At 43.2% G+C, this 27940-nt stretch overlaps 1 protein-coding gene across 3 annotated transcripts in view; it reads right to left on the reverse strand.

The window, feature by feature from the left end:
- Positions 1 to 19181: 19181 nt before the first annotated feature.
- The window catches only part of BTBD3 (BTB domain containing 3), a 39123-nt gene continuing 30364 nt past the window's right edge, over positions 19182 to 27940 (reverse strand). For 2 of the 3 annotated variants that reach the window (XM_082856535.1, XM_082856534.1), the window contains 4 exons: positions 27430 to 27715; positions 26854 to 26944; positions 26167 to 26285; positions 19182 to 23160 (listed from right to left, as the gene is read on the reverse strand). In XM_082856535.1, coding sequence (XP_082712661.1) covers positions 22128 to 23160; positions 26167 to 26285; positions 26854 to 26944; positions 27430 to 27572 — 1386 coding nt within the window. In that variant the 5' untranslated portion in view covers positions 27573 to 27715 and the 3' untranslated portion in view covers positions 19182 to 22127. Of the gene's footprint in view, positions 23161 to 26166; positions 26286 to 26853; positions 26945 to 27429; positions 27911 to 27940 lie in introns of those variants that run through there. The other variant, XM_082856533.1, reaches the window with a different exon arrangement.

Below are 27940 nucleotides of genomic sequence, written 5' to 3' on the forward strand. Positions count from 1 at the left end.
AATCTCAACAAGGCTTGTTTGTGTATCCACTTTCCACTAACTGGTCAGCTGGGGGTTAGCTGCTGAAGAATGGCTTTGGCTGGGATGACTTGCCATTGCTCCATGTGTATCTTCGATACCTCTGCAGGGTAGCTGGGCTTGTTCTCTCAGCAGCAGTGGGTGTTTCAGAGAGGAGTGGAAACGTCCATGCGCTGTTCAAGTCCCTGCTGTGTCCCATTTGCTACTGTCCTACCAGCGAAAGCAGAGCACATGGCCAAGTTCAGAGCCAGTGTGGGCACTCAGAATAACCCAGCCATCGCCACTGACCTGCCCTCTAAGGCAATAGGACCTGTTAGCTGTGGGGCTTCGTTGAGTTAGGAGGCGGGAGTGGGAGTGGTTACAGCGAAGAACTTGAGACAACTGAGGAGAGACTGAGAATCGTCATCAGCAGCCTCCCACTCCAACCCCCAGCAGACTCTCTTTTAAATCAGCGTTGACCCCATATTTAAAGAATACTGCGTTGAAGGAAAGACACTGTGAGCACACCCCGGTGCCCACGTGTCTTGGTCCAGAACTGCTTCTCCTCTCTGCCCCTGGCCAAGACCGTCATGAAATAACCAGTGACACAGAGCACAGGTCTGGGGAGGACATACCCTGGATCCTGTGCCAGTTCTGACCTAACCGACTTAGTGCCTTCAAGTTCATCTTTAAAAGGAGACAGGGGGTCTTCCCTGGTGGCGCAGTGGTTGAGAGTCCGCCTGCCGATGCAGGGGACACGGGTTCGTGCCCCGGTCCGGGAATGTCCCACATGCCGTGGAGTGGCGGGGCCCGTGAGCCATGGCCGCTGAGCCTGCGCGTCCGGAGGCTGTGCTCCGCAACGGGAGAGACCACGTCAGTGAGAGGCCCGCGTACCGCAAAAAAAAAAAGAGACAGGGAAAGCACAGCACTGGGCACGTAGTCAATCACAGCCTTTACCCTTATAGTTATTATCTGGGAGGACAAGGTAAGTGGAAGAGTGGAAGGAATGAAAAGAGAGTGGGGCAAAGAGATCCATTAGCAGTGACAGGAATTAGTGGAGCTGATTTATTGATAGTAGGAAAGGGTTTGATGAATATTTAAGCAAACAGTTTACTGGGGTGAAGAAACACCTCTCTCAGGAAGGAGAGGAACTGCATGCATTTAGTGGATAATAGCCATGAAAGAAAGAGCTGACTAGTGGATGTGAGATGAAAGCTGCCCCTCGCCTTTTCCAGACCTCTCTGGTCATGTCCCCTGGGAGAGGCTTGAGGACAACAGACCTCAGGGCTTGGGTCCTTAGGCTTGGGGCAACTAAGGGGTAATGATATCCCAGGCCCATTTTTTTTCCTTAATAGGGAAAAGCTTACGCTGGAAGACTGAACAGCCAAGGCAAGTAGATACATAGCTTCTGACATTGGACAGGACTGTGCCAACCCAACTAACAAATGACACAAGGGACTTGAGTGCAGGGATGCCATATATAGGTGTGTATAGTGTGCTTGAGGGAGCCACTCACATCACGGACTATGTAAACATTGCTCTCTGATGTTGTGCAGTATACAAACTGCACAGCTGTACATGGCTGCCCTGCTTAAGTGGAAACTTGTAAATTATTAAGCTAATGTGGAAATTCTCCGAGTTCCTTTGGTATTAGTCCTTTGAAACACTGACAACTTTCTCTAGATGAGGCCTAATACAAACCTGATGCAAAATTTGGAATGGTTTTTCTACCAATTTTTCTTCCTGAGAATTCGGGCAGATCTGAGATTATATATGATTTCCCAGGCTCTTTTAGAGTGTTCCATTCCATGGTTGACTCCCCATCACAGTGGAGTGAAAATGACACCCTGTGTCTTCCCAGCTGTATCACTGCTACCGCTGATGTGAATGCTATATTCTAAATGTCTTGCCTCTTGGGTTCAAGTCAATCAAAAGTGCTTCTTCCTGTTCTTCACTTGAACTGCTGAAGTCTGCAAGTAAATGAAGGTGAGGGATGATTCCATAAACGAGGGAACTGTCCCAGGGAGTCCTGATATGATTTAATCAATAAGGGAACTGTCCCAGGGAGTCCTGATATGATTTAATCAATAAGGGAACTGTCCCAGGGAGTCCTGATATGACTCGCCTAAGGCTTCACAGCCCTACAGCAGCACAACTGGGTTTAGAAGCTTTATGCCTAGGCTTCCTCCCAGGGTTCTTTCCACTGGTACTTGAAACTATTAATACATTATTTAGGCAATGATGACTACACTAAGCTTTATATATCCATTTGTTGTTTAAATGGATGGTAAATAGAGTAGACACTTGACACTTGGGAACAATATGTCCCAAGGTCCTTTGTGAATCTGCAAATGTTCAAATACTATTAAAGCTATAATTCTCAAACTAGGTGAGGGAGGTGTGAGACCAATGCCCCCTAGACATTTTTGTTGGAATCATGAAGAATTGTGTATAGTTTAAGAATAGTCAACATATCAATAGTGTTTTTATTATAAGCCATAGAATGCAAAGGTCAACAAAATCTTGATGGGTGGGAATAGAGAGAAAATAAACTGGGAGTGCCTTTCAAAGGACATAATTAAAAAAGAAGAAAAAACCAGCTTGAGTAACTGTCTACTGAAACATGCAATTTTTTCCCTATGAGACAGTAAATTGTAACTGAAAATTTTAAGTGACCCGTGCAGACTCTTGAATATTCCATAAATATAGGATTAAAGTCACAGATGTGAACTTCTGTCGAGTAAGATATTTCACTCTTTAATTTAAAGGAGACTTTGACATTCCAACTAAGAACAGCCTCCCACATATCTTTCTTTGCATTCTCTTCATTTCCATACATGCACCAGCAGTTGAATTTCTTGGGAGAAGGGAAATTTTAAGGGAGAAGAAAAGCTATTATTTGGTTGAATTGCAGTATCATTTAGGTGTCTTTTTGTTCCAAAGAGAAAACTCCAATCACACAGGCTGGAATGATAGAATTCACTGGCGTAAGTATCTGTAAAGTCCAGGGGAGAGTTGGCTTGATTCAGATGTGTCCACACCATCATGAGGGCTATGGCACTCTCCTTCTGCAATTCTAGTGGTTCTGTCCTTGTCCTCAGGCTGGCTTCTCTCTCGACAGCAAGAAGCCTTCAAGCAGCTCTGAGGGCTTCCATCTACTTCCTTGTTGACAACCAGAAGTGACACAGAGAGAGATAGACAGTCAATCCTGATCTTGACATTTCACTCTGACTCCAGTAGACTGATTGTAAAAAGGGCCCCGATTCTCCATCTCTCCCTGAAACCATGCCCTTTGCAATGGGAGCTTGTAGCTCCTCCCACGATGAAGTGGAGTCTGTTTCTCCACCCCTAGAATTTGGGCCGCCCTCATGACTTGCTTTAGACAACACAATACGGTAGAAGTAACAAGGGGCTAGTTCGGAGCATGAGCGTCATGAGAATCAAACATTTTCACTCTCACTTGGAATCCTATCTCCACCATAAGAACAAGCTGTGGTTACCCTGACGGGCAATGAGAGACCACATGGAGCAGAGATAAGCCGTCTCCGTTGAGACCAACCTCAACCAAGCTACAACCAACCAACTCCCACACATACGAGAGTCCGGCCAGGAGCAGCAGAACCACTTCCTGATCCACAGCTGACCACAGACACATAGGTAAGCCCGGCCGAGGGCAGAAGAACCACACGGCTGACTTGCAGAGTTATAACAAACGCTCATCGTTTAAAGCAACTGAGTTTGGGGGCAGTTCATTTCATAGCAGTAGCTAAATGATACACAGATCCTCTAAGGTTGCCTTGATTGCATTGTTTTAAGTCACTTGGTGGCCCCAACACCAATCACTGTGGTTGAATCTAATCCAATCAAGGCAGTCCTTGAGCTGCGATGGGGAAGTAGAAGTGGAAACCAGAAAGAACATCACAGATTATTAGGAGGGGGATAGGAGACAGCTGGGGAGTGGGGATGGCTAGGCTGTGGCAACAACCTAGCTACCACCATGGCCTCAAAAGAGCTCCCAGGTGGGTGAGGATGGAACGAGATGAGGATGATGAGGTGACCCCCCACCCCGGGTTGAGTGACTCTTACCCAAAAGCCAGCCTCGCAGCATATGCAGATTAAATGTCCTGCCTCAACAAAATTACAAGTTACTAACAGCCCTGAAATTGCCGGTTGCTTGAAAATTCTTGAAACGAACACGTCAAATCCACCAATGTCAGCGTTTTAAGTACTAATGGTTTCTCACATACCATATAAAAAAATATTAAGAGAACAAATTCCATGTCTTTTAAGCTCAGAAAGCCTTCAAAAAAGAGAGCTGGGCTTCCCTGGTGGCGCAGTGGTTGAGAGTCCGCCTGCCGATGCAGGGGACACAGGTTCGTGCCCCGGTCTGGGAGGATCCCACGTGCCGCAGAGCAGCTGGGCCCGTGGGCCATGGCCGCTGGGCCTGTGCATCCGGGGCCTGTGCTCTGCGGCGGGAGAGGCCACAACAGTGAGAGGCCCGCGTACCGCCAAAACAAAAAAAAAAGAAAGAGAGCTGTCTGCACTAAGTAGGGCACATTTTCCCACGAGTGTCCAATGCGGACTTTCAAGGCCCAGAACTCACACATCATTTTCTCCAGGAGCTTTGTGCAGTCAGGGATTCCTCTCGCAATACGTATCAGTGTCATGAAACCGCCTTGTAACAACTCATTTTGGAGTTAAGTTAAAACACCATCAGATTTTGCTGAAATTTGCTTTTTAAATGTTCTGTTCTAGGCTTTTTTGAAATGCAACTGGAAAAAGGTTAAAATCATGCTTAACGTTAAAAAAAAAAAAAGGAAAAGAAAGCATATGCAATATAAGCATGCTAACCTGACAGGTATAAATGTTGCAGAAGAATCACCCAGGACACAATCAGCAATGGCAGTCGGACTTCAAAGGGCAAAGAGCTACCATTAAGGGAAGAGGAATACTATTTCTTTCCAGCTGGGGGAAGAGATAATCATGGGGTTTCTGCGCGTCCACATCCCATGCACTGCATTTTCTCTTTTGAATCTCCCTTCTGCTTTTGGAAGAAAAAGAGCTAAGGCATGTGTGTACCGGGAGAAGTGAGCTGCAGTCCTAAGAAAACAATTTAAAGGCATTTTAAAAAGAGTATTTGTAAGCAGTTAGGCTTTTATTACTAGACAGCATACCATAGCTTAGGGAAAGCCTCTGGCAACCAATGAAAGAAGGTAATGCCGAGGAATTTTGGTGTGAAAACTGGCCAAACAGATTGGAGTGGATTTAACATTAAAATCCTGTGGACACTTAAGGACTCATTAAAACTTAAGGAAAATTGGATTAGATTAAACAGCTGTGGAAAACAGGGACGTGTGAATAAGGGGTTTGTCATCTTGAAAATATTCCTATAACTTGACATATTTAAAGCGACCTCAGTAGATTGTTGCGGTACATTAACCATATCGATAGCCCCAATTCATCACAGTTGCCTATATCCAGGCCCTTAAGTATTACCCTCCTGAGACTCTGTGCTTAGACATGTGATGCTCTTTGGCCAGTGGGGCAGTAGCAAACCTGACACACACAGAGGCTTTGAAAAGTGCTTGTGTGTTTTCTCTCTCTCTCGGATCCCTGTCACCCTCATGTTTACAAGCCCAGGCTCGCCTGCTGGAGTCACATGAAGCCCACAAAGTCATCTCAGATTTGAACCCATGAGAATATTGCATCCAGAGAATCTGTGAGAAGATACAGTCTTAAAATCTTTAAAGGATCTTTTGTCTGACCTCGCCTCTGCTACTAAAACCTGTATTAGTTATTGCTTGGGACATAACAAATGACCCTATAGTGTAGGTAATTAAAAAACAATAAACATTTATTATCCCATGCAGTTGCTGTGGGTCAGAAATCTGGGTGCAGCTTAAAGGGGTGGGTATGGTTTGAGGTCTCTAATTTGGTTGAAGTCAAGATGGGTGCAGGCAGCTGAAGGCTTGACTAGGGCTGGAGAACCTGCTTCCGAGATGGCTAACTGGCAAGACAGGTATCAGGACACCTCATTTCTGCACCACTTGCATCTCTCCATAGAACAGCTTGAGTGTCCTCACAACATGGCCACTGGCCTCCCAAGAGTGAATGATCCAAAAAAGCAGCTCAGAAGTTATGGTGTCTTGTATGACCTAGCTGTTAAAATCACACGCCATTATTTGTGCAATATTCTATTGGTTTCACAGATCAGCCCATTCAATGTGTGTGGAATCTCACAGCGATTTGAATACAAGGACATCTGGAAGGCTGATTGACACATGTGATTTTGCAGATTTAGATCTACAAGTCAGTGCTCCAAGAACTGTGTGCGTCCTTCCAGATCAGTCTCTTGTATTACTTGAATGTTCTCTCACCTTACCAGCTGCAGGCCCCAGGGAATGAGGCTTCAACAGTTTGTCCTAAAGTCTGTAGACTCATTGGCTACCACAGCCAAATGGCAAGATCTCAGTCCATACCTTTTCTTGTATTTCTCTAGTGGTCACCGGCATTGGCAGTGGGTAGTCTTGTTTGTTTCATGTTTAATTCTTTCTAACCTCTGCTTCTGCAATTGCAGTTGCCTCTCATACCCCACTGGTCCATGTGGCTGTTTCTGCATGGATGTGTCTTGGGCACCTGTTCTCTCTGATGCTACTGCTGCTGCTGCTGCCCCTGCTACCTGAATCTCCATCCCCAGGTGCCCTGATATTGAAGAGGCTTTCAGTGGGTCATGTTCTCAGAGCCACCAGCCACTCCCTGAGCTCTGGGTCTCACCTCTCTGGCTGAATGGAAGGAACCCTCTTTCGTTTCATGTGAGTGCATGCGTGCGTGCGTGTGCGCGTCTGTATGTGCTTGTGTGCAGAAGTACATGGTCCCTTAGTGAAATGTATTTCCCCATTTTAGTCTACACCTCCCTCCTTACTATGATGCAGAGGAACCCCACCAGTTGTAGTTTTCACACTAAACCTAACATTTCTGCTCCCCTCTCCCAGCCCAAACACTGAGAATGACCAATAACTTTCCTTAATAATGGAAATTTTCTTTTCCTCTCTTGACCCCAGTGCCACTTCCTGCAATCTGGCTTCAACTGTTTCATCCTTCAAATCTATCTGCTGTGTCTCTACATGTCTGAACCTTGATTGTAATTCATAAATTCTTATTCCCTTTCTAGTGCAAATAGGTATATCTATTTGATAGATAGATCTTAATAATATCGAAAGTCTTTGTCGGAATATCTTATAAAATTGTTCAAAGCAACTGAATTTGGGGATGATTTATTACACAGCAATAGCTAACTGATACACAGATCTTCATAGAGTGAATTTACATTCTGATTTTTTATTTTATTGCCTTTCCTAGCATTAGATTATTTCAAGTGTATGGAAGTTTTAGTTTATAGACTTATTTTAAATGAGAGCTCCTCCCCCAAGACACACACCTTCCTTTCATGTGTATCCCTCCCTGTCTGATGCTTTTACAGTTGCCTCCACCTGAACCTCTACTCCCACAATTCAGAACTAGATATGAGATGGTGATGCAGAGTCAATGTGGGCTCAGCTCCTGGTCTCAAGGCTGCGTCTGTGCCATCCACCTCCCCATTCCTACACTTGCCAGCAGGACAAAGCAAGGCAAAGCTCTTCCCCATGCCCCTTAACCCTTGCAAATCAATCAAGGGGACATGCCTACCTAGAACGCTTGCTTCAATCTCTGTATCATGTAGTATCTGGTTTTCTGGAATTCTCTGTCTTCATGGCCTCAAGTTCACTTCCTCATGAGGACAGCCCAGGCCAGGAGTTGTGCACCTCTAGGCCCCAGGGTTGGCCAAAGGGTAGCTTTTTGGTGTTGGACTGGGATGGACAGAGTTGAGTGTGTGGGCTAAGGAGATGACACATGAACAAGGAGACTCCTTGTGCTACAAGATAAAGACAGGGTTCTAGGAGAAAAGGTGTGGGCTGTGGGCAGGAGCCCAGGAGCCGGGGACCGCCTCTCCTCCACCAGCACATTCCCTGGTGCAGAACTCTGAGGGGTTAAGGATTCGAAATTTGAACCTGGCCTTACAGATTGCTACAAAGTCGTATGTGTCAAGGTAGAATGCTAGAACATATTTTACTTAGCCGTTACTAGATTTATAACTGTTAATATTTAGACACATAATATGCGGGTAGCCATTTGTACAATTGCCCTGGGCCGTATAACTCTTTGGGTTGGGCATGGCTAAATGGAGGGTCTGAGGTGGAGGGGCTGGTGGGGCTACTTCCAGCAGCCAGAATATCTCAGACTCAACTCCAGTCCACATAAACCCTCACTGCACTTGTAATTAAATTTTGTTAAAATTAGATTATGCTGCCACCAGGGGAACTGTAAGAATGCCCTAATGAAATCGTGATCTAAACGTCCAGGCTTCTCCCAGATATGATTAACAAAGATCAAGAATGTAGAATGCTTTTCCCATTTAATTAAGTATTTTATGAAGTAGGAGTCTTCACTTAAGCAACTAAGCGTAAATGTCAATCCCTGCATTTAAGTGGATGCGTAATTTGTTTTAAAATTCAGAAGTCCCCGCATTTAGGAAAAACTTTGTCTGAGTTACATGATGCCAGAGGTGGGCTGATCACAGAGAACCCTTTGTCCACGTGTGACTAAAAAAGCCAGGTTGACTTTCAAACACGCTTTCAGCTGTAAGTTATTGGAGTGGGTCTTGCCAGACTTGCTAATTAAATTTAGGGGTAAAATGGTCTGTGCCTAGGTATTACCATGTCATGTACGAGCTCTTTGATCCAATTCCTACCGCAATTTAAAGTAATTTTTATTATGGACATTTTCAAACATACACAAATACAGATTGTACAATGAAATGCATGTGTCCCAGTTCAAAGATGATCAAAATTCTCTTCAAGTTTTTGTTTGGCGGTAATTCTACAGTTCCACAATTTTCAAACTGAATTTTCTTGTTGACAGAAGGCAATGGGTTTCTTCTTGGTTTGGGATTGCTTTGACTTTATTTTTCTTTATTTATCATGTCACCTGTGTGATTCATCTTCTTTGTGCCATCAGAAGGTTGAGGACTGAGGCCAGCACGTAAGTAAATGACTTCATCCCAGTTAGGGGTTTTCACAGAACTCTTGTTTGGACACTCTTCTCCCCACCCCCATTATTGTGCCAATGTCTCCATTGTTAACCAGAAAGGAAAATGCCTCTGGGAAGAAATTGGAAAGATGACATCAATTTAACACTCCCTTTGGGGGTTAGCTCAAAATGACAGAGCAGCAGAAAGCAGTAGAAAAAGCTTCCCCCACAAGAGAAACTAAATGATTCTGAGAGCTGCTACCAATCAGGCGTGGTACTGACTAGGCCCTGATAATGACCTATGAAAGACTGCTTTCTGGTTGCACTTGGTAATTCGTTTTTCTAACCAGGGCATCTTATCCGGAGTTTGGGAAGACTGCATAGCTACTATGTAAATGGCAGGCACGTGGCAAAGCCGAGAACTAGCTCCTTTTATTTATTTAGGCTGTAAGAAGTCATGTGTCCTGCCTTTCCTTGTCCACGGGCCGGTCGGGGATCAGGGGTCTGACTACAGTGGCCTCTGTTCCCACCTGCCCTCATCACTATGACAGGGAGTCTGTGGCCTCTTCCACGGCTCTGCCCCTCCCTGTTCTCCCACCCACCGTGAAGTGCTCTTGTGTTGTGAGAGGCCAACGCTGTTCTGCAAGAGAAAACTCCCTCACCTCCACACCTTTGCTGATGGGGGTGGGGCAGGAACGGGCTGGATTGCCCAGGTTCAAGGGTGAGAGCTGGAAGCCAGTGAGCGGCCGTGGGATGACAACACCACTGAGGAAGGAAGGACAGCAAAGGGAGGGATGTGTGAAGGAAAACTCGACACCATCCCCTGAGGCTGCCACGAGCCGGACTTGATTCTTTCTGGTGAAGGACAGAGTCCACACATCTTTTCAGCTGCTCCAAGGCCTGAGGGCAATACTTCACAAAAAGGAGTCAAGGATGGCCTGGTTTCCCGCCTCAACCCTTGAATGGCTGCTCGGTCTGGCCTGTACTCTGGGCCCTGTGTGGAGGTCCAGAAACTGAAGAGCCCTTGAGAAACAGCCCTGAGAAGGCCATTCATGGGACTCGAGCTAAAGGCTTGGCAAGCCGACAAAGGCTCCTTACAGAGAGTAGGAGGTGGGCCAGGGAGGTCTAAGACAGCCATGTCCCCAACCCCCCAGCTTGTCCACTAGTCAGTGTCACTCCCTCCACCCAAGGAAGTCCACTGCTTTCCTTTACCCTCCTTCCAAAGACTTCGCCTCTCAGAGGAAATGGCCAGTCACTCTCTCCTCGCCCCACGGCCCTTTTCCTTCCCCGACTTATTTTGCCGGCACCATCCTGCTTCTAGTCACATCCGTGCTCATTTCTGAAGCTGTCATGAGTTGGAGGTCAAGGTGATCTGTGTATGTGGAAGGTTTGGTTTTCTCAATCTAATAACTGTTTACCTGGAAAGGTGCAAGTTTCTCTGCAGTTACAGGGAAGAGCTTAGTTCATTTCTTTCCTGACTTCTGAACTCAGTCTGAATAAATGAAACACTAAAGAACGGCAGTAAAACCCACCACAAACATCCAAAATCCACCCCAAACAGGAGTTTTCTTGCACATTTGGTCGGTCAGGACACGGGAATCTTACTGGAAATGGCTGCAGTCTTCGCTCTGCTTGATTAAGCTTTCTCGGGAGCTGTCTGAAGAGGGATGCGCCTTTCTCCTGAGTGGAGTGGAAGGGGGTAGGGAAGGGGGAGGAGAACCTTAAACATTGTCTAGCTGGGAAGAGGTTTGGCCTGGGAGATGCTCAAATTCAGCCCGGGTTTCTGATTGGGTGGATGACAGCCAGTCTCTGGGAAGCCACCGCGTCCCAAGGCTCCCATTCACACTGGATGTTATCTCCAACCCAACTGTACCTACAGTCATGGGATTTTTCTAAGGGAAGCCTGATTTTTCTAAGGCATGAGCTGCTTCTCTCTTGATTTCTGATAAACCCATGTGGCAGATAAATTTGAAATTCGAGGAAGGAATGCAATTCTTCCCCAAATTTAGCAACTCTTTCAGCAATCGAGGCTCTGGCTGGTTACTAATAGTAACCAAGTACAGTTCCTCCGTGGGGAATGCAGGATCTGGGATACTCCACCAGTTAAAACTTTCTGTACTGCGGGAGAGGAACAGAGAGAAAGCAGGGGCTCTGACAAGGGAGGGGTTCCTCAGAGAAGAAAGGGACGGAAGCAGAATCAAGGGCATTGCCACATTTCCCCAAAGACCTGAGAGTAAAGAGCTGACTGACAAATGCACATGTGAGGTGACAAAGGCTAGGTGCGACACTTGTTCGGTGATACGGTCACAAAAGACAGAGCCGATTAAGCAAGTGCTTGCCAAACCGTAGGAGTTCAGGTGATGTGCCCAGGCCACCAGCGGGTGAGCTCTCCCTAAACTTTTCCACCTGCTGAGCATCTCCTGAGTGGGTTCCAGGTCAGGGATTCCCGAGGAGATGAGAAAATGAGAAGCTCCCAGTAGAGAAGCTGTGTGAGATTTCCTGCTCACCTGAGAGAACCCATCCTTTCTCCCTGCTCCAGCCAACCGTCTATGTCTATCCCCCAAGTGTTGGCTGAGCTGTTATATCAAAGTCCAACTCCCCCTCCCCTTCCTGACCCTCTGAGCGCCAACACTCCCCATCCTCCTGTACCTGGAAGAAGAAGCCCTTGGGCCATCTTAGGTCTCCTGGGGTGTTTGCTGCTAATGATGATGAAGACACACAGGGGGAAAGGCCCCTTACCATCCACCTCCACAACCTTTACTTGTTTTACTAGGGCCTGGCTTCTGAGTACAACTGTACAGCAGTGCTAAGGGGGATGTAAACAAGAGTGGAAGTGATGCTGTAAGTGACAAGACAATCTTGCACTGAGGTGTGTACTAACTCCAGGTAAAGGCTCCAGTTTGAGGAGGGGGAGATGATAGGGGGGCAAGATGTGGTCTGAGGAGAAGCTACAGCTGTGCCTGGAGGATTCGGGACAAGAAACACCTCTTGTTAGCAGAACCAACTAGTTACCTGGGGAGGAGACCTGCTAAGTGAATGTTTGGGCAGTTCATGCTGTGAGTACGAGAAAGGGATTCCTTCTCCTCTCCCCTATAAAACAGTCATGTTCACTAATGCGTTTTGCTCAAGTGGATTCTCCGTGGGCAACTTCAGCAGGAACTGAGTCTGGGGTCCAAGTTCGAAGGAGCACAGTGTGTTCACGTGGGCCCCTCCAACATTCAGGTGAAATGCTGTGGCCGCCTGATGGCATAAATGACTCAACCAGCCACACCCCGTCCTTATCCACAGCCTTCACCACATGACTTTGCTGCCCTTTTCAATAAAGAGGTAGAGTCTAATTCCCCACCCCTTGCATCTGGGAGGCCTTCTGACTTGTTCTGGCCGACAGAACACAGCATAAGTGATGACATGCAAGTTCGGAGCCCAAGCCTCAAGAGGCCTTGCACGTTTCCTCCAGATGCAGGTGACTTTCATGTGCCTCGGCCGTCGCCACGGGACCACGCCTGGGCTAGCTTTCTGGAGGATGAGAGGCAATAGGAGAAAAGCCACCCCAGCTAACCCTCACATGTGAGGCCAAGTCAGCAGAGCTGCCAAGACAGCCCGCAGCTGTTCTGAACATGGGAGCATAAATGCACTGCAGTGCTACACTGAGCTTGTGTGTGTCTGCTACACATTATTTGTATTTGCATTATTTGCATTATATGTATGTGTACTTTAACAAATGTATTTTAAGTATGTCATTCTGGGGGTCAGGTTGGAGGTAAGAAGAAGAGAACAGGGAGTGGGGGCTACAGAACAGGCTGGGCAGGGGCTCCACCAGGACCAGTGGGGGCGGGAATATCAGCCTGGGTTTGGAGGCTGGGAGAGGAGATCCTGCAGGCCAAGTGGCCAGCACGTACTTGAAGCAAGTGGAATGTTAGAGAGACAGGGCTCACAACTGGAGTCCCCAGCATGGGCAGGCACTGAGACCAGTTAATGGTGATCAGAACTTAAGCAGGTGGCATGGTCCAGTGGGCCAGAATTGGGACCAGACACTGATGAAAGGGCTGGGGCTATGAACTCGGGGGTGCAGGTGGAGGGCTGGGGGGTACAGAGAGATTGACAAGAGTGAGCTCAACAAACAGAGTTCAGGGTCAAGCAGTCAGGGAGTCAGAGGCTGGGCCTTCCGAAACCCCTAGTTTATTTCATCCACTAACGCAGACTGGGGTCGTTTGGGGTGAGCTTCAGGGTCCGTGGGTTCGGAACATAAGCTTCAGACTGATTTCAGGGTGTGTGCGTGGTGCCAGAGCCCCCAGCAGGGAACAGGGTGCTGAAGCTAAATGTCCATGTGGGTGTTATTTTTTCCAGCACATTTTCTACACCAGGGGTTCTCAACCTTTCATGGACATCAGAGTCCCTCATACCTGCTCTCAGCTTCACATAAACACAACTGGCCCCTGAATGAGAATCTCTGGGGGGTAAGGCTCCTGAGGGCTTATTTTGCAAAACAGAGAACCCAGAACAAGGGACCAGGAACTAACTTCCAGGAAACCAGGGCCCAGCACTGGCTCAGGACTAGGTAAGCCTACAGATGGAGGACATCGTGGGGAGGGCAGGTGGAGAGCCACCCACAGTTGGGGGACACGGACTCGGAGCTGCCGGGGCTTCTGACACACCTGTGTTTACCTGAATAAAAACAATTAGCCCTTCAAATATTCCCTGTAATATTCACATCACTCATAATGAAGGTCAAACCTGCTTTCAACACACAGCAAATAATGTCAAAGTTAAAACTGATTTTAATCCCCAAATAACTTGGAGAAGGGGTTATATCCAAAACTGTCTGAGTCTGTAAGCCAAGAAAAAAGAGCTTATTTTGACTCTAGCAGAACTCGCAAAGGGGACATTCTTTCACCTGCAAAATAGACTCCTCCTGGAAGATGTCTTCAAAAGGTCTTTTGAAAACCCGCTGTGTATGTACTCTTTTACAGAGTAATTTTCTGAATCCTAGATAACTTCCTAGCTGTGAAGGCGTCTGACATGCTAGAATCCACCTACCTCAGTGGTCTCTCATTAACACGACAGAATTTAAATGCTTACTAGAAATACGGCTAAAATATGAGAATTCTTCAACAATATAGCTCTTTGTAACTTTATATACTCCCTACCTATTGGCCATAGTTGATTTAAAAGAACAGCAACAAAATGACCCTTTTTAATTGTCTGCGTTGACAACTTTTAAAAAGTGTGTATAAACTAAAACTGGTTCTCATAAAGGCACATATGAGGGAAATGCATGGGTTTAATTTGTGGCCTTTTATATTTTGTTTCACTTAACAACACTTTTATGATACTTCCTGTTTGCCAGGTACTGTCACAAGTGCTTTAGAAATCTTAGTTAATCATCATAATAACCCTATTAGGAAGCACTGTTATTACTGCCATCTTTCTTGAGGAAACTGAGGCTCAGAGAGGTTAAGTAACTTGCCTGAATTCACATGCAGCTATAGCTTCAAATCCAGGCAGTCTTCCTGCATCTAAGTTATAAGCCAGCACCCTAAGTTGACTCTGTTTTTCCTTCTTCCTAAAAGAATCTTAGAATCAAGGGTGGGTACCTATAAACCATCTACAGAGGATGGTAGAGTAAAAACTGTTTTCTTTCCCTTTCCATAAGGCTAAATATAAAGCAAGAGGCTTCATTCCAACTTCACAAGCCCCCTTTTGACTGGATGTCACAGCCACTGCACCCTGGTTGTCTCTCCTCAATGTTTCTAGAATCTTCATCCTTCTCTCCATTTCCTGCCCCCCTTTGATCTTTGCTTGCATTACTCACAGCCCTACCCTCTCCTCCTGCCTCCAGTCTAATCCAGTCTACCCTTCCCTAAGTTCAGAAAGACGTTTTTAAATCACGAAACTGCTGTCTCATTTCAAACCTCTTCAATGTCACTGCTTTTTTCTGTGGATAAAAGCAAATTCAGCCCAATATGTGAAGTGCTCCACGTTCCTGCCTGGTTTATCATCCTGCCCCAAGGCTGGCACACAGCAGACGGCCTCGTTCTCCCACAGGTACCCTTGACCTGAGCCACATCCAGCTGTTCCCAATCCCATCCCCCTGCTGTTTCTCTCCTGGAATTCCCTTCATCCCTATCCCTTCCCTCTAATTTGCGTCATCAGTCTCCACTAGATAATTCTGCACTAGATAATTCTAATGCATCCTTCAAAACCCAGCTCAAGCATCCCTTTTTCTTCCACCCAAGGGTGATCTAGATGACCCTTTCCATCGGTTCCACAGTAGCCAAGGCATTTCTCTACTGCCCCTTAACCCTACTGGTTTATTTCTGTACTGGCCCCTCCCTGACATACCACTCACTTAGATGGGTGCTACTCAAAGTATGATCCGCAGACAACAGCGTCGGTCAGCATCATGTGGACATTCCTTGAGAGGCAATTTCTCAGGCCCCATCCAAGACCAACCAAATCAGAGGGCAGAGGCCAGCAATGCACAATCCTCTGTGCCAACAGCACAGCAACACTGCACTGGACCAGAAGCTTCTGAAAGCACTCACCTTGTCTCATAGCACCTCTTACTGCCTGGGATGGAGCCAAGACTCCACGAATGATCAATGAATGAATGAACATTGAGTTAATCCTCTGAATGATTCATTAAACCTGGTATGTCTTTCCTGGGGAGCTACATTATCCAAGAAACACTAAATACTAAAAACTCTTTAGTCCACTTATGCCTCCAAATATTCTTAGAGTTGAAATTTTTCTTGAACTTTGAATTGGATAAGGCTCAGGAGTTCTGAGGGTTTGTTTCAGCACTATTTGAAGAGATGCTGAAATAACTTTTAAGTTTAGGGCTGGCTAAGGCATGCACAAAAGTGAAAATTCCATAAGATGCACAGAATGTCTCTCAAAGAGTACATTTTTATGTATTCTACTATAGAGCAGAAGGTAGTAACCTCCATTTCAAGCGCTGAAAGATTGTTTGAAGCTTCCTTAAATAGTCATTATCTCCCCTTTGATTATTTTTTGAACATAATAGTTTAGGAATGAAAATGCAAATTGTACAGCCACAGTAAAGACTGCTATAAATCATATTTCACAGACTTTTCCAGTTTCTCACAAAACAGTCTTTATGCTGTATGCTGGTCATGAAGGTTTATTGCAGCACTTCTTATTAAAATTAACAAGGCCTACAATGAGGTAACACCTCACACCAGTCAGAAACGCCATCATCAAAAAGTCTAAAAGTAACAAATGCTGGAGAGAGTGTAGAGAAAAGGGGACCCTCCTACACTTCTGGTGGGAATGTAAATTGATGCAGCCACTATGGAAAACAGTATGGAGATTCCTCAAAATACTAAAAATAGAGTTGCCATATGATCCAGCAATCCCACTCCTGGGAATATATCCGGACAAAACTTTAATTGGAAAAGATACATGCACCCCTATGTTCATAGCAGCACTATTTACAATAGCAAAGACATGGAAGCAACCTAAATGTCCATCAACAGATGAGTGGATAAAGATGTGGTATATATACAGTAGAATAGTACTCAGCCATAAGAAAGGATGAAATAATGCCTTTTGCAGCAACATGGATGGACCTAGAGATTACCATACTAAATCATGTAAGTCTGAAACAGAACACCATATGGTATCACTTATATGTGGAATCTAAAATATGACATAAATGAACTTATCCAAGAAACAGAAACAGACTCACAGACATAGAGACAGACTTGTGGTTGCCAAGGCGTAGGGAGTGGGGGAGTGACGGATTGGGAGTTTGAGATTAGCAGATGCAAACTACTATATGGATAAACAACAAGGTCCTACTGCAGAGCACAGGGAACTATATTCAATATTTTATAATAAACCATAATGGAGAAGAATATGAAAGAGAATATATATATGTATAACTGAGTCACACCGCTGTACAGCAGAAACTAACACAACATTGTAAATCAACTATACTTCAATAAATTTTTAAAAAATTAAATTAACAAGGCCACTAGGATGACTTATTTTTAAAGTTTTCCAGGTACAATTTCATTTCTCTAAAAGAGATAGTCTATTTCATTCCTGTAAAAGAGATAGTCTATTAAACTGTTCACCTAAGTCATAAAAACAAAAAATACACCTTAATTTTGAAATAATTTTCTGTACTGCTGTTGCATTAAGTGAAAAACTCATCCTTAAATTCTAAAGCACAGCCTCTCTTCACAGCACTTAGCTTCGTTACTACCAAGAACAGCTTAAAGAGGAATCAGTAGGAGCAAACTAACATTTCAGTGGTAGTAGTCTAATAGGCAACTTTAATTATGTCCCGTACACAGACAAAGTACATATTTGACAAAGTAAAGGGTGGGTGTTTTGTTTAACTATGTATCTTGAAGTGAGGAACTTGTTAGAAGCTCAAGTATAAAATAGTAGCATCTGCTGGCAAAACTGCTGTCCAATGGACATTTAAGTAAACAGGCAAATAGAAAACTACCATTATGAGGACATTTAAGATCTGCATAAATAGGAATTGTACCTTCCCCACCGCCCTCACTCAAAAAAGGCTCAGAAGAAGAAACAGAGGGGAGATGCCCAAGTTGGGAAAAGGTACCCAACGATTCCTCAGTGACTGATCTACAGATGCTAGTGTCTTACACTGCTTGGTGTGTGACAAGGTGAACCACTGTCTTCCTCTCTTCCTCAAAAGTATTTTCGTCTCACCTAACTGACCATATCTTGGTTGAGAAACTTTTATCACCAGTGCTTAGGTTGTTTATGGAAATAAACGAAGAGGTTCTGTTGTTGAAATGTTCCCCCGGTTTTAGTTTTGTTAGATGATCTATTCTAAAAAGTGGAGGATAACGTGAAGTTTTGAGCAAAGGAAGTAGTTGGTCAATAAATGTAAATGGCTCAGAAAAAAATGCTGAAATCTATTAATTATTGATAGAAATCAAAAGCGTAGTCATCTACTGCAGCATCTCAAAGGCACGCGCAGCCCTCTCTAACAAACACTTAAGGTACCCCCGGTTTTCAGGGCCACCTGCTTGTTTCGGCCTCTAAGTTTCATGCTATTTAGTTCCTCAGGAATGCTTTTCTCCTTCCTGTTTTTTCCCAAGTTTAAGTCCATGGCTTTTGTAGGCAAGCCAAAGAGTCAACTGGGAAGAAAGTGTAATTTCAATGACATTTTGATCCTGAGTGCCGACAGAAGAGGAGGATCATTTCCAATTGTCTTGGGATACTGAAAACAAACACATGTGGATTAAGTTTAAAGAGCACCAGAAGAGATAATGGCTAAGACTTTCCTGGATTAAGGATCTTTGCAATCCAGGTTGTATCTGTAATTACGCTGATGAGAATGGGTATTTCCAGTTCTCTTACTCTTTGGAATAATTCCAAAAATCCTTTGAGTAGGTATGCTATAGAAACTGAACTATGAGTAGATGAAGTAGTTAAGCAAATACACAGGGTTTCACAATAAACTCTAGTATAAAAGTAACAGAAAGCTGTAGTAAAGCAAAAAACATATGTACGTGTGTGTGTAATTATACATGAGTGTGTGTGTGTGTGTGTGTGTGTATACTTGATATAGGGAAATATAATGGAAAACAGTTGAGAACTTAAAAATTATATTCACGATTGTCATATGACATTTATCTTTTTTATTCCTAGACGTAAGCAATTATAACAAAGCAGGAATAAGCAGCAGCACTGGTCACATCTAAAGCTAGATGTGATCTGGTATCAATAGCCCAGAGTACAGGGAGATCTACTAGACATTTGAGCAACTCTACCCAGAATGCCAGCCAACCACAAACTCCATTCCTGGAATATAAATGTATCCATTCACTCCCTCTCATCAACTTCATTCACTCTCTCTCATCAACTTAACAGTCAGGCTTTCCACAACGCAACTGATTAACATATTCATTGTTCTTTTATGCTTTTGCCTCAGATTTTTACTTCTTTAGGGATCAAGGATATGTGAATAACTTAGCAAACAAATGCTCCTGAAAAAACCATCTCTGTAAAATATAAGTGGAACCAAAAGTGCCAGAATGAGTTTGTTTTTTTTTTTTTTTTTTACTATTTCAAGGGACCTACAAAAATGCTAAGGAAAACAAATCTATGAACCACTTTTATTTTATTTTCACTTAACATGATTATATACATTCATGTGTCTAACAAGATCTGCACTGTTACATTAAAAATACAGTACAATAACATTCAACATGAGGTACTTCATATTTATATATTTTTCCTTCATAAATAATGCTGTAAGCTACTGAATTCAAGCACTCTGATGCACAAGTGGCTAGTGTCTTGAATTAGCGAGCTTATTTAAACACCTTAAAAAAAAGACAGTTCAGTGCAACAGTTATGTAGAAATTAGACCATTTACTTAAATACTATATTAAGATATGCTTAAAGAATGTTACATTAGAACTGCTAGCCTAGCTCCCCTTATCCCCAGGATATAAACAATGACAAAGACTGCCAGGTACATTGGGAAAAGCATCTATAGGGCATTGTTCAATAAAGTTGCATTTATACACTACAGTTGCCCGCCTTGTCAGAACAATGGTTTCTAGTTTTAAAAGCAACAAAATTTGAGATTACCAAAGAAAATAAAGCAAGCACATTAGCCTTAATTCCATGTCACTGAAAATGCAGAAGGGAGAATAGGATTTAAAAGATAAAATTTTCTTGTTTTAAATACAACTTTCAAATTTAACCCACAGATCTTGGCACCAGCCAATCAGATGATGGATGGGTTTTGTTTTTTTTTCTTTTTCAGGTGATAGCAATTAATATAAAATTAAGTTCTTCCACACCTAGTGTACAGGATCTCACGTGGCTCTCACCCAGCGGTTCCCCAGCCTCTGGAGGGCAGCTACTAACAGGAGCACTGACCATGGGTGTTACTGAATGAACAATCTTCACTCTAAGGTTATCACACCCATCGCCAACAATCTGATATGATGAAATTAGTGCTAAATAAAGTTTCTTCTCCTCTGGCTTAAAAATTAGTGCCTTCCAATTAGGTATATAGTCTACCAATTTGCAAGGTAACTATGAGTTACCGAAATGTTTAACCGTAATTTATAAATAAAACCCTTTTGTAGAAGTATTTTTTAAATTGAAAACGTACCTTTATTTCAGTTTGCCAAAACTACTGTCATCTTGCTAATAAGAAATAATTGTTAGATAATTTTGGAAAGTTGTCCTGGGAATACTCATCTATAATCACCGTAATAGCTTTTGATCATCTACGCTAACAGACATAGGTAATGGTAAAGGTGATTAAAACATTTCCCATAATCCAGTGTTCTCCTCCATCAGGGAAGCCAGCCGAAGCGACAAGCCCATGTCTACAGGGGGAGAAGTGGCCCAGAAGCACAGGCAGTCACTCACTGGGGCCCGGCTGGGGCCAGCAGGGGGACCATTTCTGTCCCAGCCCTCACTGACCAGGCAGGGAGGAGACAGTTCCTGAGCTGGCACGCACCTGAACGCGCACGGGCACCCACGCACACACCCACCCCAGGACTAACCCCTGCTCCAGAGCCAGCTTCGGGCTCACAGAGCAGAAGAAGGAGGCGGCCAGTGACCACACTCTGGGTGGCGGGGAAGCCATCTCAGGATCACGCTGGGCAGAAAAGCTGCCCAGAAACACATGGATACTTCAACTGGGAGTGAACACAGTGGATACCACCAGGGTCACAGGCACTAAGCCAGCACAAGCCTTCGCTGAAGGAGAATGTTTTGATGAGCTTTTCCCTCCTTTGTTTACATTATCCATGGACAAATAAGAGAGCTGGATGTGATGCTGAGGCAGTGAATATTAGGTATCACCAAGTGTATCGCTCTAGACCATTTTCTAAAAACCCTGCAGGCATATATTGGCACTTTAAGATGGCCAGAGGCCAGATTCTAGCAGTCCAGGAACAGGACAGAATTATAATTAACTAAGAAGATACAATGTGGTCAAAGTAGATCCGGTGAAATACATTACAGATTAAGAAAAAAAAATCAATGAATAAAATATCTCATTACATTAACATGTAGTGCTACAAAACTAATTGTTATTCCATTCATCTAAAGAATTGTTTGGTCCTCTTTTCATGGGAAAAAGGGAATAGGAATTCTATACAGTACAAATTTTGAAAACCAGCAAATGGCAGGGATCAGAAGCTAAGCAGGGAAAAGGGTCTGACTTTTTCAAGCTCTGTATTATAATTTGCCATCAATTAAACTATCTGTCGTATGGGACTTTTTTAGGCTTCCTTTTAAAACCGTTTTAGTTTAAATTAATAGGCCTGCAACTTTTTCCTAATGACAATAAAATTTTATAATTTAGTTACTTCTAAAAGAAGTCTCTGTACTGCAATATTCTGTCTTCTAAACTAAAAGAATATAAATCTGTCTGTAGCAAAAGTCATGACCTAAAACTTCCAATTTCTTACTTTACATTGACACTTTGCAGTTTAAAACTTAACAATCTTATGAATTTAGGATTTAAGAAAAAGCAATGCCCAAAAGTAAAATATTTAAAAGGAAATAAAATAAGAAGGTAAAGTGACTACTGTCTACTTTCTTAATTATTAATTACCAAGCAAAACGTCTTTCAAAATTGTACACTGAGGTTTATCTGTTTTTTGGGAAGTGAAGGGTTCTGTTTAAAAATAATTCTTGTTATTGTTATTTTAGACTATTTATTCCTATTTAAAATAAAGCCCAAAAGGGAATTTGAGGTGATCTGAAAATTGTCCTAAGAGGGACAAAACTGGGAGATCAGTGGGGCAGTTAGAAAAGAACTCAAAATCTCCCCAGATGTATAGATCCAACTCTAAGAACCACAAGCCTTGATGAGAACTTGGCTCTTTTAGGCATAGAGTTAAAAGCTGAATGCTGCATTTTTGCCTGTACATAATTAAAAGGTTGAAAGAAATCAGAACCTGCCTATAGCTCCGTTCATTACAAACTACCTGCGCTGATTGCATATCTGCAGCTGAGCTAAGCATCAAGCAAGCAGGAGTGTGGTGTGCACCTCAGAGCCTGCACTGCTCCGGGAAGCGTGCTCAAGCGTAGAATATAAGTTCGGGGATCTGACCCCCCTGCACCCCAGTGCCGTTGGTGCTGTCCGACGAGCACTGGAACTGGACAGTGACTTTGCCACACTGAACTTCTGTCATGCCTTCCTGTCCAAAGTAGCTGAGCTCATTGCCGTCCAGGATCACGCTGGCCGTGTAGAAGGTGTCTGGCTCAATCTGCACCGGGTACTCGAACCACACGGGGAAGGTGTTGCTGGAGCCGTCTGAGAAGTACTTGCTCAAGTTCTGCCCCAGGACGACACCCTGCCGCTTGAGTTCGATCTTGGCACTGTACTCGGCTGAGCCGCAGCTGGAGCCGTACAGCCCGAAGCCCGCGATGAACACCCTCTTGTCGACGGCGAACTGGATGCTGTCGCAGCGGCCCCGGTAGCGCCACTGGTTGCTCCGGTAGGCGCACGACTGGAAACGGTGGCAGCGCTGCGGGACGAGGCCCTTGCGGGCTTTGCTCACGAACTGCAGCTCGGGCTTCTTGGCCGCGGTGTACCAAAGGAAGATGTCGTTCGTCTCGTTCAGAGTTAAGACTCCAGACTGTGCAGCACCGTTTGCAAAATCGTCCAGGGCCATGGTCGGGATGCGGATCAAGTAAAGCGCCTTCCCGAGGACCTTGCGCTTGTTTTCAATGCTCAAAGCCAGATCTTGTCGCTGGCATTCCACTTCAGCCCAGTTGAGAGCTGCCTCAAAAACCACAATTTCTTTGGCATTCAGAGTTTCCCTGCGGAGGATACTTTCTAGTGTCTGGAAGTCAATATCACAGAACCCCTCAGACTTGAGAGCGAGCTCGGCCTGGGCGTCGATCACCTCCCAGCACCGCTGGGTCAGGTCCGGTTCCTCAAACAGGCAGCTCTGGGACAGGAGGACACAGGCGTTCTTGGCGCTCAGGCTGGTCTCCAGGAAATTGACGCAGGCCCGGGCGAGGTGAGGGACGATGTACTTTTTGGCAGCATAAAGAGTGGCCAAGACTGTGTCAGCAGCCAAGTCAATTTCATCACAATAGATGTATCTGCAAGAAACAGCGCTGCATGTAAACGGAATTTTCACAAAAATGAGCGTGTCCAGTGAGAAAAGATGTAACTACTTTCAAGTTAGTTCCAAGAAAATCTTATGTAACAGTTATTACAAACATGATTAGACATTAAAACAACATCTGAAATACATTCATAAGTTATTAATATTTCAACTTAGTAGAAAGTTTGTATAATTAAAGACATTAACTTCATGTAACCATTCTAGCCTCTATTTTAAAGCTACAAAATATAGAAGATACTAGAACATTCAAGAAAGGGCTGAAATCAAAAATAGTGAATATGAGGAAAAAATATAGCAAAATTCTATTATATATACTATACTATATTTAGTTAAAAATAACCCCTATATGTTTTAGGAGAAATATATGTATGTAGACTTACTTAAAAATTTTTCTGCAAATTCAGATGGAAACAAGTATCTTTAATATCAATACTGTAATGTTAGCAATGATTGCATCTTGACGCTTTCATATAAGAATGACTTGGATTTTCCTTAAACACAAAACAAAACCTGATCTTAAGATATTTTTCAAGTAGTTCCAAGTTCAATAGATTTTTAAATATGGGCTCCAATGCTATCTTCCGGTTAACTTTACATAGAATCCAACGCAGGCTTTGTATCTGGCTTTTTTTTTTAAACTCTAAATTCTTTCTTCTCCCCCACACATTCCTTCCACCTTCAGAATTAAAGAATACATTATTTCCAGATACACTTAATTAAAAAACAAAGTTAAGAAAGTCTAAGTATGCACTATTTGTGTGCTTCTGTGAAGTGTCCCCATTTCAGGAGATAAGACACTTCTTATTGTTTTGGGGGACAGTGTCAGTCTCCCAAGATGCTATGTAAAGATAGAAATCATCTGCTTCTTTTAGATGCTGTGGCTGACTAAGAGACAGTAATAACTGCACATGAGTAAAAAATACATACTAATAACATAATTAAAAAATGTTTCTAGCTACTTGCTGTGACATTTTTCTCACTGAAACACATATAACAGGAAATAAGCAATAGCTTCTGTAACAAAGTACAAAAATATAAGGATGGCAATGAGAAAAATGACCACAATCATGAATGGAACCTGAATTTTTTCTCCCAGGAAGCCCTTACTCTTTTCTGATAGACTAAGCCAGCCACTGGCAAGATGGCAAGACTGCTCGACTAAATACCTGCAGCACCAGGACCATGGGGAGGATTCTGCAGCACGGTCAGCACTTTGTAGCTCTTAACCTAGAACTGGCAAATGAGCAGTCTTCCCTTTTTCTTGACAGCCCCCTTTCCAGTAGTACTGGCTACTCACCCACAATGCAGGGGTGAGAAAAACCTGGCCTCCGCTATCCCAGGCAACTACACTGTGCTGATCAAGCCCAGCATGACAGTAAATGGCACCTGCTACATTTCTGATTCTTACCACTTTACATGGACTGCTCATATAATTTTAAAAAGCTGTATCAAGATATATTCTAGGCAACACATTTATAAGAAAAGATGCCTGTCAAATGATGAATCAAATGGCTTAGGTGAAACGGAATTTTGTGACTCGTACTCGGGTTTCCTAATTATGTACATTTATCTGCGGCAACACAACAGTCTACTTGACTACAGTGAGGACAAAATGCCGAACTAGTGTCAGCATTCTCCTCTGCAACAGAAATAATGTCAAATATACAAAGCTAACTTCACTGGGGAAAAAAACAACACACAAAAATCGCTACAGGTAAAACTGAGTTCTGTATGTATATCTCTAAAACATTACCAAGGTCACAAAGTGTCTGTTCGTTAAAAGTAGCGGATTAGTTTATGTTTTGGTACTTCATGTGCTCACTTGCCTTTAATTTCCCTATCTCCCACTATGAAAGTTCTAGAGAGCAACAAATGGATTTCAAAACCATACTACACATAAAGAATTAAACACTTTAAAGTTCTGGAACTAACTATAATACTTATTTTTCAGTAGGCAGAAGACAATATATATCAGCATTTTAAATGTTTGTGGGATTACTGTCCAACTTGTTGAGCCAATGAATAATTTTTTTCAACAAACATTGTAATTTATTCCAGTGACTCAAAATCCCCACAGCAGCAGGTAACCTTGAACTCTGGTACACTTTGGTGTGCTAGAATAAGAATCAAGAAAAATCACCTAAACATTACTTAGAATAATCACTGGACCCTAACCACACAGTAGACTATCTCACTGTCCAGCACCAACACAGGTCACAGAAGTGGATTCTATTTATCTGGTCAACATTTACTGGATTCTGAAAAAGACCCAGGAGAGAGAAAACTATTTTTTTAAATAAATTTATATCTTATAACTTTACATTTCTGTATGACCAATTAAAGTTTTTCTGAACATATCCATATACATCTATAGAAAATTATTCATCTTTCAAAAATTTCTCTACTACAAAATGCAAATGTCTCTTATCCTTGAGAAATAGTATCTGACTTCATGTGACAGCATGTGTATGTATGTGTGCATCAAGATCAGACAATTTCAACAGATAATAAGTTTTATAATTGCTGATAGGAGACAATAACTCCTAGAAAGCTTAAAAACCTCCTAACCGGTAGTATTTAAATAATGTATATAATTTCTGGAATTGTGAAGCAAAAATATAATTTATGTCTTTTTAAAGACTTCTTCACACACAATACTTTCAGAGAACACATGCTCTATTAGATAACACACCAGAAAGTTCTTTTTCTCTAATTATGTCATTAAAAATGAAATCACTATACGTGCCACTTGCCCCCAAATTCCATGTCAAGGTGTGATTGTAAACGCCTGCTTCATTCCAAATGCTCCCCATGAAAGATGCACAGGAGTTTTCATCAAAAACACTTACAAGGTAAGCAGCACCCACTTTTTTCATCAGTCTCTCTTTTCTATTACCTGGAAGTTATACTTAACTGTGAAGCCATAAGAGCACAAAAACAGCATAAACAAACTCTTTCCAAACATACGCAAGATGCTTACTTCAGCATAGCGAGAAAAGCAGCAGGGTCGACATCTGGTATACGGATTTCATCTTTGTCCTCGGCAAGTTCTCCGTAAAACATTGCATGGAAAACAGAGCTCCCAACAGCTAAAACATACTGTGGAGAAAGGGAAATCTTATTTCATGCACTAAATTGAAAACATTTTCAGCAAATCAATCCAGAAAAACAACTCTAAGCAATCAGCTTTAGTGGACACAGAGCACCTAACACCTGCTCTACTGACAAAGCCAAGGTACAGTGGATCTGGCCATGAAAGCAAAAGACAGAAGTTCACGCAAACCAGTCTCTATGCTGCTAATTATCAAGGCTTTAACAGACTGATGCTCAAGTTCCCTCATTATAAAATAAATAAAATAAAAGCTTATCTAACAGATTTCTCGGAGAAGGGTAAACATATGACTTTCCTAACCTATCACAGCAACTTCCCATGACTGTAGAGTTAAGAGGGCATGTTTTTGTGTGAGACATAAAGCAGGGTAAAAGGAAACAAAGAAAAAAAATTAAGCGTGGCCAAGGCCCTCTGGAGACGCTGCGCTTTCTCTGTGATCGGGTGAAACACGCACTGCCTGCCATTGGCAAGCTGCCCACCCCAAGTTCCAGGCTCACGGAGAGGGTCCCTCTTTGTAAATCTCAGTACTAAACGAGTAATGCATCTGTTGCTTACTTTGTGTCCTGGCAACCGCTGAGTCCCACCTGGTGGCCCAACCACAAAATGTACATCTGCCATCAAATCATTATTGAACATCACTGCATTTCTGTAAACAGAGGCAATTCATTAATTCACAGCGTTTTAACACCCCCTCCCCAACATACAAAACCCACAAAAGATTCACAAGCTAAACAACAGTTTAATAACTTCAGGGTAAAGCTACAAATAAAGGTTCCAACTATACAACTGTGTCTGTAATCACTGCAAACACATGGAAGTAACTGAAGTTTAAAAAAAAAAAAGTTATCCAAACTTTTCTTTAGACTTAAGGACAAATAAAAGGTTTCTATCTTCTATAACCCACAGACACAACCCTGTCACCTAAATGTTACAGCTTACAAAAACATTTTTATCTAAGAGGAAAACAGCTGTACTATTCTGGAAAAGATACAAGGCAGTTTTCCATTACCAATAAAGCTTCTGGGAAAAGAGGAAACACAGATTTATGTTAAAATACATTACACGTTGTGCAAAAGCAGAAACTTCAACACAGGAAAACTTTTAAAGTAAATATGCTGGCCCGGCACTTACCTCTCTCTAATGGTGGGATAAAGACCCTGCCAATTCGGGGCCGGAATAAGGTTGTTGTTACTGAGATTCTGCTGGTGGTACTGCTGGACAGTGGTGCTGCTGGAGTTGGCTGGTTTTTTTCGGGGGAATATATCAGCAGCCATCTTCTTCTTCTTTTTAGTCTTCAAGGTAATTATTTCATAACAAACTGGAGGCAACTTGCTGCTGCTGCTGCTGCTACTGCTGCTGCTGCTACTGCTGGGATTTGTTTTCTTCGAGCTTTTCTTGGACCTGTTCTTTACCGTCTCTGGAAGCATCAAGAAGAAGGTGAGACATTTCATGTTCTTTTCCTTGTCATCTACCATGAGTACAGTAGGTCTCTCTTTATAGCCAGATATTCCAAATCGGTGTGAGCATCAAGGAAAAGAGGCTAGCACGAGCTAAGATGAGAGCAGAGACCAGCAAGCTGATATTTTGCTTCTTTTCTCAGCCGGGCAAGGTGACCTTTTTACTATGTTGAATTAGAAACTGG

The sequence above is a fragment of the Leucopleurus acutus genome (genome assembly GCF_964270905.1).
Source record: "Leucopleurus acutus genome assembly, chromosome: 16".
Lineage (NCBI taxonomy): Eukaryota > Metazoa > Chordata > Mammalia > Artiodactyla > Delphinidae > Leucopleurus > Leucopleurus acutus.